At 34.7% G+C, this 19,680-nt stretch overlaps 1 protein-coding gene across 6 annotated transcripts in view; it reads right to left on the reverse strand.

Moving 5' to 3' along the window:
• Uevld (UEV and lactate/malate dehyrogenase domains) overlaps positions 1-19,680 on the reverse strand; it is a 40,198-nt gene that overhangs the window by 13,268 nt on the left and 7,250 nt on the right. For 5 of the 6 annotated variants that reach the window (XM_048788459.1, XM_015477688.2, XM_048788458.1 and 2 more), the window contains 6 exons: positions 19,053-19,137; positions 16,202-16,267; positions 12,761-12,924; positions 7,369-7,504; positions 5,978-6,096; positions 1,906-2,008 (listed from right to left, as the gene is read on the reverse strand). In XM_048788459.1, the coding sequence (XP_048644416.1) occupies positions 1,906-2,008; positions 5,978-6,096; positions 7,369-7,504; positions 12,761-12,924; positions 16,202-16,267; positions 19,053-19,137 (673 nt within the window). The remainder of the gene's footprint in view (positions 1-1,905; positions 2,009-5,977; positions 6,097-7,368; positions 7,505-12,760; positions 12,925-16,201; positions 16,268-19,052; positions 19,138-19,680) is intronic. The other variant, XM_015477691.2, reaches the window with a different exon arrangement.

Consider the following 19,680-nt stretch of genomic DNA (forward strand, 5'->3'; position numbering starts at 1 on the left):
TCTTAAAATTTTAAAAAAGGGCTGGGGATGTGACTCAGTGCTTAAGTGCCCCTGGGTTCAATCCCTGGTATATAAATAAAGTATGAGAAGTCAAGTATTTCCAGCTACTCAAGAGGCTGAGGCAATGCTTCATCCCAGGGGTTCTAGATTAGTCTGGATAATACAGTGAGAACCCCCATCTCCAAAGGGGGAAAATTAGATAAAAAAAAAAACTGTTAAAATTTTTAGTTATTTTTTCAGGGCTAGAGATTGATCTCAGGGCCTTATGCATGCTAGGTAAACATTTTACCACTGAGCTATATCCCTAGTCTCCTACTTCACACATGAGAAAACTGAATTTTTTTTGAGAGATTGTATAATCTGACAAACATCAGAGCTCTAATATAGCAGAGCTAAGATGCAAACCACTGTCTAACACTAAGATCAGTGTTTTAAACCAATATGTTCTGAGAAAGGAAGCAATCAAAAGACAAATTCATGTGGAAATATAAGTCAAATAACAAATTCTTATGGCCAATATGAATGAATCTGGATGTTATTTGCTCATTTGACTCTGTTAACATAATCATTTATGATCTGTATGATTTTGTACAAGTTACTTAACTTATTTGAATCTTTGTTTCCCAGTGCATAAAATTGAGGTAGGCTAGAAGGAATAGGAAATAGGCAAAAAGTCATAAAGAAAGAACCAGAAAATAAGATTTTACTTCAAAAGTTCTTCATACTTTTCCAGGCCTATAACTCCCCAAGCCAGTCTTCCTTCCACACCTATTACTCCTAAATTCCTGGGAAGTCTGTAAATTTACTTGTGCACTGTAATTAAACCCTCAATAATAGAATAAGGAGAGAGGTAAAAATGGGGGATGAGGGAGAGGGTGGGGGAGAGAGAAGAGAGAATAAGGAGGAAGGCAAAGGGGAGGGGGAGGAAATATAATGTCTTGAGGAACCCATAATTTAGCACTATTGATCAGATAATAAAGACCATGTCAGCCTAAGGATCCTGATACATATCAGACTACTAGAAACTGTCTTGAGATCACTGGATTGATATCATTCCTATACACTTTTCCATACCCACCCCTCGCCAAGTTTCCTTAAAAAGTAGCACCAAAACTGCATTTCTCATCCTTAAAAAGACCTGCATTCTCCCTTGAGGGCATATGCCTTGCTTTACCCACATAAGTGTCTCTCTCTTGAGATTTCCCTTAATTATGTATCTTTCCTAAATAAACCTCTCTCTATGCCTGAGTGGCATGTGCTTTAATTCTTTTTTTTTTTTTTAAAGATAGAGTGAGAGAGGGAGGGGGGGAGAGAGAGAGAGAATTTTTAATATTTATTTTTTAGTTTTCGGCGTACACAACATCTTTGTTTTGTATGTGGTGCTGAGGATCGAACCCGGGCCGCACGCATGCCAGGCGAGCGCGCTACCGCTTGAGCCACATCCCCAGCCCCTGCTTTAATTCTTTTCCATCACATATGCCCAAAACCCCACTGGTCCTGAGTCAAGTTCCCCTCTTTCGCCATGAACTTCTTGGACCCTTTTTCAGAGACACTTCTTGTGACAAAATGAGGAGCTTGTATATATTATAACAAATCCCACTGTTAAAAAGGAAAAAAAAAAATGAGAGGCTTGTACTAGTTAATCTTGAAATTATTTTTCAGCTTTAAAATTCCAGAACTTAAGCCAGGTATGGTGGCACATACCTGAAATCACAGCTACTCAGGAGGGTAAGACAAGAAGATCACAAGTTCAGGCAGATGCTGTCTCAAAAATGGAAAAGACTAGAGGTAGAACTCATTGCTTTCCTAGCATATGAGAGGCCTTGAGTTAAATTCCCAGTGCTAATTCTTAGACTCAAATATAAGAGCAAGTAAAGCAAACATCTTTAGGCATAATAACCATACCTTTGCTGATTTCCACATTAGGCAGGTTGAATATGTCAAGGTCCATGGTTCCACCTTTTGTTCCTTCTGAGAGATCTAAAAGGACTAGCCTGTCTGCAATGCCCTGTAAGGTATAGTAAGAAAGGGAAACATATTACATTGGACAGGACCAATTATTCAATTTAATTAAGAAGTGAGGGCTTGTGTCATCTGAAGAAGAGTAAGTAAAGCCAGGGGTGGTTGCACATGCCTGTAATCCCAATGGCTTGGAAGGCTGAGGCAGGAGGATCGCAAGTTTGAAGACAACCTCAGCAACTCAATGAGATGCACTTTCAACATTTAAAAAAAAAGGGGGTGGGGTGGGGATATGGCTAAAAAAATGGATAAGTAACACAATTGTAATAAAAGTGACATGCAATCAAGAAGTTATTATGAACTTGAATAATGTGATCCCTTGGGCTTAACTATTGTAAACTAGGATCTAAAAGGAGTAAATTTAGATGCCATATAGATCGCAGAAGTTTTCTTATGGGATGAATAATAAAGATTACTTGGTTCACTCAGCAAGTTTGATATTGTTCCTGAGTTTGTTTTCATTCTGTATCATAATTTCAATTCTGAAACGTTTAGAATGATTTGGGGGCCTATTTTAGCACTTCATTCCTAGCATGAAAGTCAAAATTATTCCAGCTTTTGCTTAAAAAAAAAATAATCAGCTTGGGAGGCTGAGGCAAGAGGATCACAAGTTCAAAGCCTGCCAGAGCAACTTAGCAAAGCCCTAAACAACTTAGCAAGACTATGTCTCTAAATCAAAAATATTTTTTGAAAAAGGATGGGGACGTGGAAGTGGTTGAGTGTCCTGCATTCAATTCCCAGAATCAAAAAGGAAAAAAAAAAAAATAGCCATAAATCTAAAGTCAAATTGTACTATCATGTGGTACTCTCCTCAGAGAGCTCATGGAATATTCTACATGCCTAATAACGGTTCCCTGGATGGCCTGGTGGGCTGACTATAAATAACAGCATGGAAACTCCAAGAGTCAGTTAATATTTGTGGAAGGGCTTTCTCCAAAGTAGTAGGAAAACCTGAGAGTTCATGGGCAAAAGTATCCAGAGATCTACCAGACTTTCGGGCAAAAAAATGGTTAAGAAAACAACTCTACTATTTTATAGGTGAGCTTTGTGACACTAGGACAGTCAATGAACTCAAGTCTTACTGCATGTGGTTATAAGATTGATTATATGACTGACTATATGATAATAGGACTGACATACATAGTAGTCCTCTCTAAATTGTAGCTATTAATTTTTTTATTGTTAACCACACTCACAAGGAAAATGCCAGGAAAACTAGCATTTCCATTTTTATTTATCAGACACACTAAGGCCCAAAAGTTTAACAATAGAGGTTGTGGGAAAACAGGTATTCTCATACAGTGTAGGTGTGAGAATAAACTAATACAACTGATATAGGGAATAATTTGACAACTTCTTTCAAAAATTTAAAATATTTTAAAATCTAAATTTAACAGTTCCTTTAATCCATCAATCTCATTTATAGGAATTATCCTACAAGTTTATTAGCATATGTAAAAAATTATATATTATGTATAAGAATATTCAAATGACTAAAAACAACTAAAATATTCATCATGACTCTTGCCAGGTACTTTGTAATCCCAGAAATTTGGAAGGCTGGGACAGGAGGATCACAAGTTCAAGGCCAGCCTCAGCAATTTAGTGAGATACCCTCAGCAACTTAATGAGACCCTGTTTCACACTAAAAAAAAATTTTAAAGAAAAAGGGCTAGAGATGATCTCAGTGGAAAAGCATCCCTGAGTTCAATCCCAGTAAGGGGGGGCAATTATCATAAAGCAGTATAATATAGTGGCTTAGAGAAGAGCTTCTCAGGCTTTATAATGAATCAGTAAAGCATATGGATCACCAGGGGTTTTATTAAAATGCAGAATTAGAAGTAGAATTATGGATTTCTAACAAAATCTTAAGGAAATGCCAATATTGCTAGTCTGAAAGCCATATTTTGAGCAGTAAGGATCTAGAATACAGGTTCTGGCATACAGACAACCTGTTTTCAAATCCTGGTGACACCATTTATTAATAGTGTGACTTAGGGCAAGTGGGTAACCTCCCCGAACCTTGGTTTCTTCATTTGTAAAATGGTGAAAACAATAGCATCTAAACAATAGGGTCACTGTAAAAATGAGTCAAGACAAGTGTTTAGACAAGTGCCTGGCATCTAGTAAGCATTTAGTAAAGGTTAGTTACTGCTGTTACTATCACTACTACTACTACTGCCACTATTGGACTGCTATTATTGATATATTATTTAAATATTATACCTTGTATCAAAATGCTGATGTTTAAAAAAGAAAAAATAATGTTTTACCTAGACAGTTAACAGACAAATGACTCTTCTAACAGTTAAGGAAACATGACTTTAAAAAGGTGCCTACCTGTATTTAACAAAAAAAGTCAAATTATTACCAAAAAAAAAAAAAAAATTACACTTGTTGTAATCCCAGCCACTTGGGATGCTGAAACAGGAGGATCACAAATTCAAGGCCATCCTCAGAAACTTAGTAAGGACCTAAGCAACTTAGCAGGACCCTTATTCAAGATAAATAAATAAAAAGGGCTGGGGATGTAGCTCAGTGCCAAAGTACTCCTGGGTTTGATCCCCAGCAGCTCTGCCCCCTCTCCCAAATTAATAAAACTTAATACCATAGGGATGTCAAAAAGCAGGTGACATATGCACTATTCTTAGCAGCATAAATTAGTTCTGCCTTTCTGAGGAGCAGTCTACTAATATAAGAGTGCCATAAAACAATCCATACCCTCTGACTCACTAGTATTACTTTTGAGATGATGTATACCCAAAAGAAAGTCAGAAAATAAGCAACTTACAAAGTAGTGTAAGAAGTATTTTTATATATTTATTTTCTTTTTATTTATTTTACAAAGTAATGTAAAAGTATTTTATTTAGTAACAAAAGAAGTAAAAACAACTCAAATTCCAATTAAGAGTTAACAGTGTACTCAGATGAGGAAAACAGGTAAGGAAAATGAAACTATAATATGCCAAAATTCAGCATATGCTATTCTGAACAGTCAACTTTAAAATTTTTCTAACTTGATTATTTCCTGAAATAGAACCTACCTTCAAGATATATGGTCTTAAGTGGAAAAGGAGGAATTTAGACATCAAAATAATCAAATTTTAATAGAAAAACTTTATAGAAAAAGAAAAACAGTCACCAAATAAACATATAGTGACAGCTGTTTTCTAGACTACAGATATGCTATCACCATGATAGTTGTTTTACCTCACTGGGAGTTAGATCTTTATGTAAACAATTAGAAAAGACTTAGAAAAAAGAACTGACAGGAATATAAACAAAACATAAACTAATGTAACATTAACTCAGAAAGTCTGATCCCAAAAGAAAGCAATTAAATAAGAAAAGGCAGTCCTTTTTTAAAAATGGTAATTTTATAAATAGCTAAAATTAAATATAATATTAAATAAGAATTTAATTAAAACACCATGACTCAAAAATCACAAAATAATCTGTGTCTAAGTCAGAGGAATGTCACTTTGAGGTTTCCCTTAGATTAGGATGACACCATTATTCAAATTACTTTTTCAAAGCCTACCCATGACTTACACTAATTAAGAGGCAACATGACTGATGAGAACTTTCAGCTATTTTTTTGTCACAAAATATATTTTCAGGCAAAATGAGGTTTTCCTACATAACAAAACGAAGCCATTACTTTTTTAAATTTTTATTTATTTATTTGTGTGGTATAGGATTGAATCTAGGAGCATTTTACCACTGAGCTACACCCCAGACCTTTTTATTTTTTATTTTGAGACAGGATCTCAATAAGTTGCTTAGGGCCTCACAAAGTTGCTGAGCTGGCCTTGAACTTGTGATCCTCCTGCCTCAGCCTCCCCAGTTGCTTGATTACAACTGTGCCAAGCCAAACCATTATTTTTTGAATGTTAATAAAACTGCCTAAAAGTGTAGCACTATGATATATGTATTTATAACCACTGTGCTTACATACCTTTGCTGAAATTGCTAAGATGCAGGCAATACCCAACTCTCCATTTCCAACCACGGTAATTTTATTGACTGGTTTAATCTCATAATTTGTCCAACTCTTTGAATTTATGTCTGAGACACCTATCAAGAAAAGTGGGTGATGCTGAGAATGAAAAAAAAAAAAAAAAATCACATCAACTCCCCCCGCTATCCCTTGGGCAATCCTGAATCACTGGGATTACAAATGTGCACCTCCATACACAGATAACATAAAAACAAACAAAAAAAAGCTTCAGTCACTCAGGAGGCTGAGGCAGGAGGATTGCAAGTTCAAAGCCAGCCTCAGCAACTGAGTGAGGCCTTAAGCAACTTGTCAAGACCCTGTCTCAAAAATTAAAAAGACTGGGGATGTGGCTCAGTGGTAAAGTGATTCTGATTCAATTCCCATTACTAAACAAACAAACAAAAAACCCAAAATTAAAAAAACGCCAAACTTCAGTTACTTAGAAAACATGGTGTTAATCCACAATAAGCACTTAAAAATACTTGTTGAGGGGTGGGATTGTAGTTCAGCAGGAGAGCACTTGTCTTGCATGCATAAGGCACTGGGTTCAATCCTCAGTACTACATAAAAATAAATAAATAAAGATATTGTGTACATCTACAACTAAAAAAAATTTTTAAAAATACTTGTTGAAAAAAATGAATACATGAAAGAAGACTTATAAAAATCAGAGTTTCTTGTAGAAGAGGAGCTATTAACTAAAAATGTAAGAATTGATTTTACATATTGTTTTTGGTGATAGCTACAAAGGTAAATCAAACAGTCAAATTTTATCACACATTTAAAGTATATGCATTTCTAATGTAAATTGTACATTTACATTAAATTAGTAATACTTGTACTGATAAAAAAGATGAGTCTTATTTTAAATATTCTAGTAAATGGAGGCTATCCTTTTAAAAAGAAAGTGTCTTTCCAAATATTTTTAAAAATATTGTATAAGACTAAAAAAAAAAATACAAAGGTTTAGTACCCTACTGAAATTTTCCAATCATGAATATGTGGTTTTATTCTCAATAAGAAACATTGAGAATTACAGATTTTCTGATCTAGTATTCTGAATGAAACAAGAACTACATGAACACATAACAAAAAAGGTTTGGGATGATTATTATATATCAAGTGTTTTTGAATGAAACAACAACTATTTTATCTGTTCATAAAAGAGTAATTTTTTTTTTACATTTTAAGAAACAGTATGGAACTTTATTATATATGTATAGGATTTTTGATTGAACACAAAAATAAACATATAAATGTCCATATGTATTTAAATAGCAGAGAGTAAAGGTCATTAGTAAGAAATTGTAAACTCATAACTTTTAAGACAATCTGACAGAAATACAAACCTTCAGTGATTTTTGCAATATAGGCTAGCATGTCTACCTGCCGTGCTTCATCAGATGACGATAGAGAATACAGGGGAAGTTCCTCTTGAAACTTGGCAATCATTTCTTTAATTAATCCAACAATGACAGACTTGGGCTGTAGAATACACACAAAGGTAAAAGTTACTCAAAAATTTGCTAAGTAATACTACCATTTCAACCTAACATTACATAGAATTAGCCAAAGTAAATACAGTTGACCCTTGAGCAACACTGGAATAGGGACCCCAACCCATGAACAGTTAAAAATTCGAGTATAATTTGACTCCCCCTAAACTTAACTACTTCCAGGCATGGTGGTGCATGCATGTAATCTCAGCTGCTCATGAGGCTGAGGGAGAAGGATTAGAAATTCAAGATCATACTGGACAATTTAAGAGATCCTATCTTAAAAAATAAAAAGGATTGGGGATGTAGCTCAGTGATAGAGAGTTTGCCCAGCATTCATGAGGCCCTGAGTTCAATTCCCAACACCAAACATAAAAAAATCCTTAACTGCTAATAGCCTCCTGTTCACTGGAAGCCTTACCAATAACAAACTCAATTAATGTTTATTTTGCATGCTACAGTTATTATATACAATGAAAAATTACACAAGCTCCATGAGAGATCACTTTTTACTAAAGTACAATTTATTGGAGAGACAAACTAAAATTTTTAACATAATTCAGCATTTCAAGTGGATAATCAGATAACCGTGACATGAATGTACCTTAATAGCACCAAGAGGAGGCTACCATAATTCAGCAATACATAAGGTACCACAGGTAACTTCATACAGTTATGATTTAAAACTACATATTTATGTCTGTTTATTGTTGTTACATACAATGGTACCATGTATGATCTGGATGGCACCATGTATGATCTGTATGTGCACATAAGTAAGTTTTCACAAATTTTTAACTTTTTTTGTTTTGGTTTTGGTGGGGATTGAACCCAGGGGTGCTTTACCACTGAGCTACATATCCACCCCTTTATTTTTTTATTTTGAGTCAGGGTCTAAGTTGCTGGTTCTCCACTAAGTTGCCCAGGCTGGGCTTGAACTTGAAAACCTCCTGCTTTAGCCTCCTGAGTTGTTGGGATTATAGACATGTACCACTACACCCAGCTTGATAAATTTTAACCTTTTATAATAGATTGGTGTAAATTTAACATTAATAAATAATAAAACAGATTATTACCTATGTATATTTTATGTATTATTGACACATCTTTTTCTTAACCTTTTCAATATTTCCAGTCTATAGGATTCATGAAAGTTTTTTTCAAATTGGTGCAAGTTAAAAAAAGAGAGACAACTCTGAGTGAACCCATATAGTTCAAACACATGTTGTTCAAAGATCAACTGTATTGTCATGCTTTCATTTTTCCAAAACTATGTACAAATTATGTTATGATTTAACTATTTTAATGCTTTTAACTGAAAAAAGCAAAGTCTCTTATCATGCAGTATCCTCCCAGAGATCTCATGGAAAATACTCCATGTGTTTATAAAATAAAAGGCAAAAAAAAAAAAAAAAAGCTAAATTGACAACTCTCAAAACATAGGAAAATAGCATGAATATACTAGCAGCAAAATACCTAGGTTTGGGAACTATCTTTTTTAACTGTTTATTTCAAAATAATTTCAGGCTTACAGAAAAGTTGAAAAAAATAGTACATACACTCTTTTGCCAGGTTACTCAAATGTTAACATTTTATCACATATATTTTCTTAATATCTTTCTCTTTTTTCTGGCCCAAATGAAAATAAACTGCAGATGTGATATCTCCTTATCCCTAAAACCTTTAGAGTGTATTTCTTAAAAGGAAAAAAGACATTCTTCTACAAAGCCATTATCAAATCAGAAAATTAATTTGATAATGTTTCTTTGAGTTTAACTAGTTAAATAGCCTTGGTGTCATTCACTTAACTGTTCTGAGCTTCAGCATCATCAGTAAGATAATATGAATAATAAATTCAAGTGGCTATTAGGAGATATAAATTAGCTAATGCATAGAAACTGTAACCTAAGAGAGTAAAATAGATGTTTACTATTATTATTAGGAATATTTAGTAGAATGCTCATTTAAAAAGTGCTTAATTTCTCAGAGACTTGAGTTTCACTGTTTATAAATGAAGAAGAGCCCATTAGGGTAAAAAATTCAAATACCTTCAAGGACCAACCAGATAACATTAAATGTGTGAAGCTGCCAAGTAAAAGAAAACCTGGAGAGATTGTTATTATGGCAAACTAGAAGCAGCCTGCCTATATAAATTCAAATTTATATGCAGAACAAAAACAAAGTAAAAGAAAACCACTGTGCTCTTCAAATAAAATTCTGTAGGCTTACTGTAGTCCTCTGAATCTCTTTGGGGAAACTGTCTGCAATCCTTCTAGATTCCTTCTATCTCCAAAATTCTACAAAAAGTATACTCCATAGTTAAAATTCTAAATGCATACAGAACTCAAAGTTACTATAGTCCTTTTAAGCAGGGCGATTTAAATAATGTAATATATTTTAAAGACAAGTTTTAATTTATAATAGAGACTCAAAATAATAAAATGAAATAAATTCCACCTAAACTGAAATCAAGCATAATCTCAACTAACTTATAGGACTATTACTGAGCACTATTAAGCAAACAGACAAAACTATGAAAAGATGTCAAAGAAAATCAGAAGAAGCAGGATACATAAATTCTTGCAATAGGGTACAGATGTCCAAATATGGTTTGAAGACAGTTTAAAAAAAAAGGAATTCAAGGCGGGTAATGCATACCTGTAATCCCAGAGTCTCACAAGGATAAGGTAGGAGATTACAAATTTGAGGCCAGCCTTAGCAATTTGGCAAAACTATGTCCCAAAATAAAAAGGGCTGAGGACGTGGCTCAGTGGCACCCTGGATTCAATCGCCAGTGTTTAAAAAAAAAAAAAAAGCCAATATGGATATGATGGAGCACAACTGTAATCCCAATGATTTGGAAGACTGACACAAGATGATCACTAGTTCAAGGCCAGCCTCATCTATTTAGTGAGGCTCTAAGCAGCTTAGTAAGATCCTGTCTCAAAATCAAAAATAAAAAAGGCTGGGTATTGCTAGGTGTGTGTTTACAAACACACACCTGTAATACTGCAAGTTCAAAGCAACTCAGTGAGACCCTGTCTGTAAATAAAATACAAAATAGGGCTAGGGATGTGACTCAGTGGTCGAGTGCCCCTGAATTCCATCCCTGGTACTACCCCCTCTCCGCGCCACCCCCCCACCCCCCCTGCCAAAAAGGTTAGGGATGTGGCTCAGTGATTAAGTGCCCCTGAGTTCAAACTAAAAAAAAAACAAAGTTAGAAAAAAAGGGGGTAATTACTGATGAGAAGATAAACAATTCAAAAAGGAAGGAATATACATTATTGATAAATATGAAAAATATTTCAATTTTTCAAGTAACAGGATAACAAAAAATTAAGATCCAGGCACCATTTTTTTTAATTGTCTGTTGTAGATGGTCACAATACCTTCGTTTTGTTTATTTATTTTTATGTGGTGCTGAGGATCGAACCCAGTTCCTCACACATGTGAGGCAAGTGTTCTACCACTGAGCCACAACCCCAGCCCCAGACAAATTATCTAATTTTTATTATATCCATTCATCACATTTAACTGGAAATCTTATTTAATAATCATCAAGTAATGCAAATAGCAAATTAAGTTCATATAGAAGTCGGCTCTGCTCCTGATAATTTGGTGTATGTTCTTCCTTTTTCTATTTTTTCTTCTTTTTTAAAGGTTTTATATGTGCAAAATATAGAAAAATATACAAATAAAGTAAAATATGTCCATAATTACCCGTTTTCACATTATCTATAACACAAAAGTGAGAAACCAAATGCCATTTAAAAAAAAATTTTTTTTAAAGAGAGAGAGAATTTTAATATTTATTTATTTAGTTAGTTAGTTTTCAGCAGATATAACATCTTTGTTTCTATGTGGTGCTGAGGATCGAACCCGGGCCGCACGCATGCTAGGCAAGCGTGCTACCGCTTGAGCCACATCCCCAGCCCCTAAAAATTTTTTTAGTTGTAGATGGACACAATACCTTTATTTTATTTATTTATCTTTATGTGGTGCTGAGGATTGAACCCAGTGCCTCACACATGTGAGATAAGCACTACCACTGAGCTACAACCCCAGCCTCCCAAATGACGTTTTTTACTATAACCTCATTCAACTCTGATCCTAAAATTCTACAACTTTCTGGGTACATATAAATATATTACAAATCATTCTTTCATAAAATTTTTAGTTATAAGTGACAGTATACTGTACATCTATCTGCCTAACCCAATATATAGAGATAAGCAAAGGTTTATTTTGTTTTAATGATAATATCTCCTATTAGAGCAAGGATAAAACGAAATTGGTGCCCTTCTACACTCATTGCTATTGATAGCAGAAAACCAACATTTTGTTTACATTTTTGAAGGCCAATTTGGCAATATAGAAGAAATCCTTTAAAATATTTAAAAATTTTCACCCAATAATTCTACTCCTAGAGATTATCATTAGGAAATTTTTAAATATATATATTATATTTAAGTATATTCATCATTAAATTTCTTGTAATATGGCAATTTTGAAATGTATTATGTAAATATCTTCATGCTGGATCATCAAAGAACCATTAAAAACCATGTACTTTGAAAAGATAAACATGGGAGAAATGTTCAATATAATGATTAATGAAAAAATGGAGAATACAAAACTGCATAATGTGAGGACTTGCAAAACATAAATAAGCTACAATTATATATCAATAAAGATGAAGTTTAAAACCTCATACTCAAGTCATGGATGTAATTCAGTGGTACAGCACTTGCCTAACATGTACTGGAGTCAGTCCCCAGCACTATAAAACAAAACAACAACAAAAAAATTATTGCTCAATTAAAGCATGTCACAGAAGATTACATATGGTATGATTCAAACATACATAAAGGTTAAAAACAGGCAAAATCACAAATAAATATATATATTACATAAAAATCTTTAATAGGGTGGGGGTAGGAAATAAGTCTCCAACATCCTGCTAGAAGCTTTTCATGTGCTTTCTCAATTAGCAAACAGCTATAAAAAGACAAGGGGTAAATGACAGCTGGCTCCTGGACCTGGAGACAGCAGCTTTGTATAGGCTGTTGTCATCAGTATTCTGGGACTTGGCTGATCCTAGAGAACTCAATTTTAAATTACTTTAAAGATCATATGAAGAATGTAATTGAAGTAAATACAGTAGTATGCTTATTTTGACTATCAGAATCAAAGGCAAATATTCAGAAAAAATAAAAACTTTGAAGAAAATCCAAATTGATCTTACATGGCTCCAGTTTTGGAGATAGGGCAAGTATATTCTGCCTTGTGCATCCACATGTTTTCCAATGGAAATTCCCATATTTGCAGTTGGCTTCAAGAAGCAAATGGGGGGAGCAAAAGGGTGAGAATCCAAAATCCAGAAACGGATTGGTATGTTATATGTATGACCTATTGGAGATAAAATAAGCAAAAATAAGAAGCATACACATCATATTTATGATACAACAAGGTGGCATTTTTAAGAAATAGGTAGTTAAGTCAAGTTTACATACAAAGGATTAAAATAAATCAAGATCTATTTCCCTCATTTCATGCACATTGGAAATATGTTCCTGTTAAAGCACTAACATAACATGAGGAAATTAAGACAATGGCCAGCTCATCCAATTTAATTCAATCAATATTTACAGGTTCTACTATACAAGAAGTTTGGGATACATCTTTTCTATGTAATTTTCTTTGTCCAACCAAAACAGATATTGTACCTTCCTTGAAAGGTATTGGATATCTCTCTTTGTATTTATTCTATACTGAGATTATTCACTTACCAGGCTGTATTTATTACGTTGTAAACTTCTAGAAAGAATTCATGTTTCATTCATTTCTATATCCCCAGCACCAAATACAGTACATAACATACTACCTGCTTAATAAATGTTTCTTATGAATCAGAATGAACAAATGAAAAAAATTAATGAATGACTAACTGGAGTTTGATATTTGCCCTCAATGAGCTAAAAAATTGCAGATATAATATCCCATACGCTGAGTTAGACATATAGAACATAGAGCTGAAAATAATCTTAAGAGTCACCTTACCCAATATTCTTAAATTTTAGTAAACATAAGAATTATCTGAAGAACTTGGAAAATATGCATATTCTTGGGACTTATCTCCAGAGATTGAGATTTATTTAGACATGGGATCAGGCCCCAAAGTGTGTGCGTTTAAATAATATCCATGTCCACACATACATACTCCAAAGATTTTGATGCAAATGGCCTATGCATTTGTTGGAAAACTAAAAAAACAAAAACAAAACAAAAACCCCAAAACCAAACAAATAAAAAACACCCCTTTTGCAGTATTCTTTACAGAAGGAGAAAGGTCTGTAAATGATAACTACAATGAGATTTTCTTTTTAAAAAATCTACTTAATTGGTCATGGAGCATAGCTCAATAGTACAGAGCTTGCTTAGCATCAATGAGGCCCTGGGTTCAACTCCCAGCACTTGGATTAAAGAAAATAAACTATTTAATACAAGGGGGAAGCTGGGTACAGTGGTTCATGCCTGTAATCCCAGCAACTTGGGAGGCTAAGGGCAGGAGGATCAAAGCCAGCTTCAGCAATTTAGCAAGGCCCTAAGCAACTCAGTGGACTCTTGTCTCTAAATAAAATACAAAAAAACTGGGGATGTGGCTCAGTGGTTGAGTGCCCCTGGGTTCAATCTCTCTTCCTTCATCCCCTGACTCCGCCACTCAAAAGGGTGAGATAGATACTTGAACATATGCTCTTCCAACATAGAACATGTCTACCAAGAGCCAAATAACCCTTACTGCCTTAGTTGCCAGGAAGCTCAAAGCTAAACTCAGTGTAAGTGAAAACTAAACTTAGACTAGAAATCTAATAAATTACCTTAGCCAGTGTAGAACATTATTTTATCTCAATATTTATTCCTGTATTCTTTTTTTATTGACTTTATTATTATTTTTAAAAAATTTATTCCTGTTTTCATAGTTCTATTGCACATATCTTTCACTGTACTTGAACATGCTGCTCAGGACAAGAATGGCTACTTTTACTTATTACCAGCTATGCATTAAAACAAACTGAATTCCTATCCATTTCCTGAATGCCTACCCAGTGCCAAAGGAAATGTCAATGGTGAAACATACACAGAGGAAGAACAAAATATGAATGTACCTCTTGGTCATCATAGAGGAAAAGGGTAATTAAGGAATTATGATCGTCTAGGAGCTACAAGTACCAACCTTGAAAGAAGTCTCCCAAAATTGTCTTTTGGGAAATATATTCCCATCTTACAACGCTGAACCCTTTCCAGAGACAGTAAACTTCACTGTTCTGATCTTATTTGGTTTCCATTTCCTTCTCTGTTCAGTGCACCTCCTCTTTCAAATGCTACTAAGCTCATTTATTCCTAAACCCTTTAGTCAGTAATCAAGTAAACTAACTCAATCATTCCACAAGTATTTACTGAATTTCTAATAACCACAGCACTGTACATTAGTACTTTGGGATATTTTTCTTATTGTGATGATTTGCATTTCAAAATTATTAATTTTTTAATGATGGAATTTTGGGTGCCACTTCAGAGAAATATTTTGGAACTAAAGCTTCATTGCTGTTATTCAAAGCACATATATAAGCAATCTCCAATGATACTAAAAGGCTAGCCATTTTGAACAGAGTAGGTCTAGACAAACAACAGTTAACTATAGAAGTTAGTGATTTTTTTTTTTCCTTTTCTTTTTGGGCAAATACTTAACTATTTTAGCCTGTCAGGTCATCCTAAAATGTTTACCCCTGTGTTTCAAAAACATTGGAGTCTGTATAACAGTACCAGGTGGTTTTAGGTAAATCACTTGAGCAGACTAAGATTCAGTTTCACCTATGGAATGGGAATAATGCTACATCATATAAAAGGAAGAGGAAGAGAGGAAAAAACTAAACAAACAAACAAAAAACAACACAGAGTTATAAGGAGAAGAAGGTGAGATTCCTACATTTTCTTATGGAAAACAGAAATCACTCATCCCAAGGGCAGATCCATGTCTGTCTAAATTCTCTTTTCATTGTTTTTTTTTTCTTCTTCTTCTTCTTTTTTTTTTCATACTGAGATATTGAACTCAGGAACTCTGTACCACAGGATTTTCATGTCCCTAGCCTCTTTTAAGATTTTTTTTTTTTTTGAGACAGGGTCTTGCTAAATTGCTGAGGCTAGCCTCAAACCTGCAATCCTCCTGCCTCAGTTTCCCCAGTTGCTGGCATTACAGGTATGTACCATCACCCCTAGCTGTCTTGCTCTGTTCTATAACCCAGAACCTACTAGAGTCATGGGCACATAGTTGACAATAAGTAATTGTTGAATTAAAGTTTAATTTATGGCGCTGGGGTTGTGACTCAAGTGGTAGAGTGCTCACCTAACACATGTGAGGCACTGGGTTTGATCCTCAGCACCACATAAAAATAAAATAAAGATATTGTATCTACCTAAAACTAAAAAATAAATATTAAAAAAAAAAGTTTAATCTAGGTCTTCCTTGACTAGGACAGAATCCTGTCAGATCCAGTAAGGTTCTAAATAGATCTCTTATGTGGAAATACTTTGAGAATGTTATGGCATGAACAAATGTAAGTTTGTGTAAGTTTAAATGAACTGCTCTTTTAGAAAACTCCCACATTTTCTTTCTTCCCATACTTACCCTGATACATCACAGGAATAGTACCAGTAAAATTCAGCAGGTCTTTCTGGGAACTATCTTTAAAAACTGGAAGAAAAAAAGTGCCAAAATGTAAAATCAGAAGTAGAAAGAATTATATTAAAGTATATAAATGCACATCCACACACATCCACAATCTCTAAATACCAGGATCAGTACACATATGACAACAAGGGGATAATCACTAGATATTGTTTACTTAGCAGTGAGGACAACTGAAAAAAAAAAAAACACAGAACTTTGATACTAAAATCCCAAGTTTTAGACCCACCTCCCCTCTTAGAGGCCTGTGTGACTTTTAGCTACTTTAATCTCTCTGATCTTCAGTTTTATCATCTATAAAATAAAGATATCTGCATCATGAAGCTGTCATAAGGCTCATGTAAGATGTGAAAACCCTTAATAAGAATCAAAGTATTATAAAATGTAGGGATGGATGGGCACAGTGGTGCATACCTGTAGTCCCACAACTCAGGGGGCTGAGGAAGATTGCAACTTCAAGGCAGCCTCAGCAACTTAGCCCCTAAACAACTTAGTGAAAGCCTGTCTCAAAATAAAAAAGGACTGGGGATGTAGCTCAGTGGTAAAATGTCCCTGGGTTTAATCCCCAGTGCCAAAAACAAACATTGAATTTTATTATTTAAAGTAATAAATTAAATAATTGTCACATGTAACAAATCAGTTATAATCACTTTTATAATCAATGTTAGCTTTACTTTTCAAAGCAACCTTTTAGAAAAATCAATAATTATCTCTCTTAGTTTCTTTAAATCCATTATTCTCAATCTTTTTTCAATATTTACGTCCCTGAAATTTCAACTTTCCCATCAATAACTGGGACACATGTGAAGAATCAATGTCCTAATCTCAGGACTAAATACCAAGACCACTCTCTAGGGTTTCAAACAATCAAACTGCACTGGAAAGCAATCCTTTTAACATCTCAATAGTAACTGTACTATTTCCATAGAGGAAGAAAAAATTCTAGATAGATTTTGATGACTTATAAGAAAAGGGAAAGAGGGGAATAGGAAGAGTAGCAGAATACAATAGACACTAATATGGCTGTATGTATAAACGTGGCTATAAAACCAATGTGATACTGCAATCTGTACACGTGGAAAAAAAAGAATTCATACTCCACTTGAATCAAATGTATGATATGTCAAGATCATTGTAATGTTTTGAGCAACTAATAAAAAAAATTAAAAAAAAAAGAAAAGAAAAGGGAAAGAGAAAACCAGGCTGTCTTAGTCTGTTTTGACTGCTATACCAAACTACTATAAACTGGGAAGCTTCTAAAGAACAAAATTTATTTCTCACAATTCTAGAGGTTGGGAAATCCAAAATCAAGGTGCTGGCAGATTTGGTTTCTGGGGAAAGCCTGCTTCTTGATTCACAGACAGCAGTCTTTTTACTGTGCCCATATATAGTGGAAGGGCAAGAGTCTTTCTCAGGCTGCTTTTAATAAGGGCACTAATCCTATTTATGAGGACTTTTGCAAAGAGCCTACCAAAGGCCCCACCTCCTAATGCTATCACCTGGTGATCAGAACTTAACATATGAATGGGGGGGGTTACAAACATTTAGACTATAACACAGGCTGTCAGAAAACTCAAGGACAAGACAGTATGTAAGTACAAATGTAACCCTGAACTATATAAGTGAAAGTAACAATGGGTGAAGGCATCAATCCATGAAAAACTAAAATGGAAAGAGGAATGGAACAGGGATTATTACTCAAGGACACAGAATAATCTAGAAATGCATTAGAGGAAATGTGTGAATATTCATTCTTCAAATTATTAAATGTGATTAAAATAGGGACTCTGAGAAGGTTCAATTATCCTGCATTATTGGGGTAGGTCTAATCTAATCACATTGGTCCTTAAAAACAGAGAACCTCTACCAGCTGCAGTTAGAGGGAGATTTGCCTACGGAAGAATGCTGGCTTTGCAACATTGCTGGCTTTGAAGATGGAGAAAGGAGACCAAGAGTCAGGGAATTTGGGTTACCTCTAGAAACTGAAAAAGGGAAAGAAAAAGTAGCCCCCACCCACATTGTTCACGAAGGAAAAAGACCTGATGACTCATTTATTGGAACTCAGTTAAACTTACAAGCTACAGAAAATTTTAATGGACTTCTAGCCTACAAACTGTAATACAGTAAACTCGTGTTTTTTTAAAACCAGTAAGTTTTAATTTGTTATAGTAGCAATAAAAATATAACACACAGGTGCAGTAGTGCACAGCTGTAATCCCAGTGACTTGGGAGGCTGAGGTAGAAGAATCAAAAGTTCATGGCCAGCCTCAGCAACTTATCGAGGCCCTAAGTAATTTATTTTAGCAAGACTCTAAGCAACTTAGGGAGATCTCTTCTCAAACTGAAAAATAAAAAGGGTTGGGGATGTAGCTCAATGGTAAAGTACCCCTGGGTTCAATCCCCAGTACCAACCATACCTCCACCTCACCCCCCAAAAAACCTCAAAGCTAGGCCTGTGGGCAATTCTGTAATCCCAGCAATCCAGAGGCTGGTTTTGGCAGAAGGATCCCAAATTGGAGGCCAACCTTGACAGCTTAACAAGACCCTATCTCAAAGGGCTGGGGATGTGGCTCAGTGGTAAAGTGCTCCTGGATCCAATCCCCAATTTTGGGGGGCGGAAAACTAATACAAAACACACTGTATTGAATTAACTTAAATTTCCTCAGACCTCAAATCACAAGTGGTTAAAAATCAGAAAAAGAAATTAAAAATTATGATTTTTACTGTTCTTTAGGATCAAGAAATTAATAGTTCAAAGAAGGCAGCAAAAATTAGAGAATATTATTCTTACCGTAGGTATCCATGGAATATTTGAAATGTGGGAAAAACATATTTACATTCTTTAGTTCTTCCACAGTTAGATCCCTGAACTTGTACTGAGAAGAAAAAAATGAGCATGTAATAAAAATTAATCTATGAGTAAGAAAACAATTACAACTAACACTTAACTGAACATTTACTACATGCTAGGCCCTAGAACATTATAAACATGAATGCTGATCCAGTCATGACCCTAAGAAGTAGTTGGGCTTACAACTGCTCTTTTTCCCTGCCTTTTCTTTTGCAGTACTGTGGATTAAACCCAGGGGCACTTTACCACTAAGCTACATCCCAGCCCTTTTTATTTTTTGTTTTGAGACAGGGTCTTGGTAAATTGCCAAGGCTGGTGTCTAGGGATTCTCTTGCAGCAGCCTCCCAAATCACTGGACAATGCACCCAGCACAGCTGCTCTATTTTATAGAAGAAAGGGAAATCTAGAGAAGTAAAGTAATTTGCTGAGTCAGATAGCAAGTAAAATATTGAAGCCAGAGCTCAAAGCCGGGACTTGGGCCTTTAACTGCTAAATCAAACTGCTTCCAAATATCTTCTGAAGTCTAAAAGAGATAGGGCAGAAAGAATTACCTATCACCACTATTCAA

Source organism: Marmota marmota, unplaced genomic scaffold (assembly GCF_001458135.2).
Source record: "Marmota marmota marmota unplaced genomic scaffold, marMar, whole genome shotgun sequence".
NCBI classification, from domain to species: domain Eukaryota; kingdom Metazoa; phylum Chordata; class Mammalia; order Rodentia; family Sciuridae; genus Marmota; species Marmota marmota.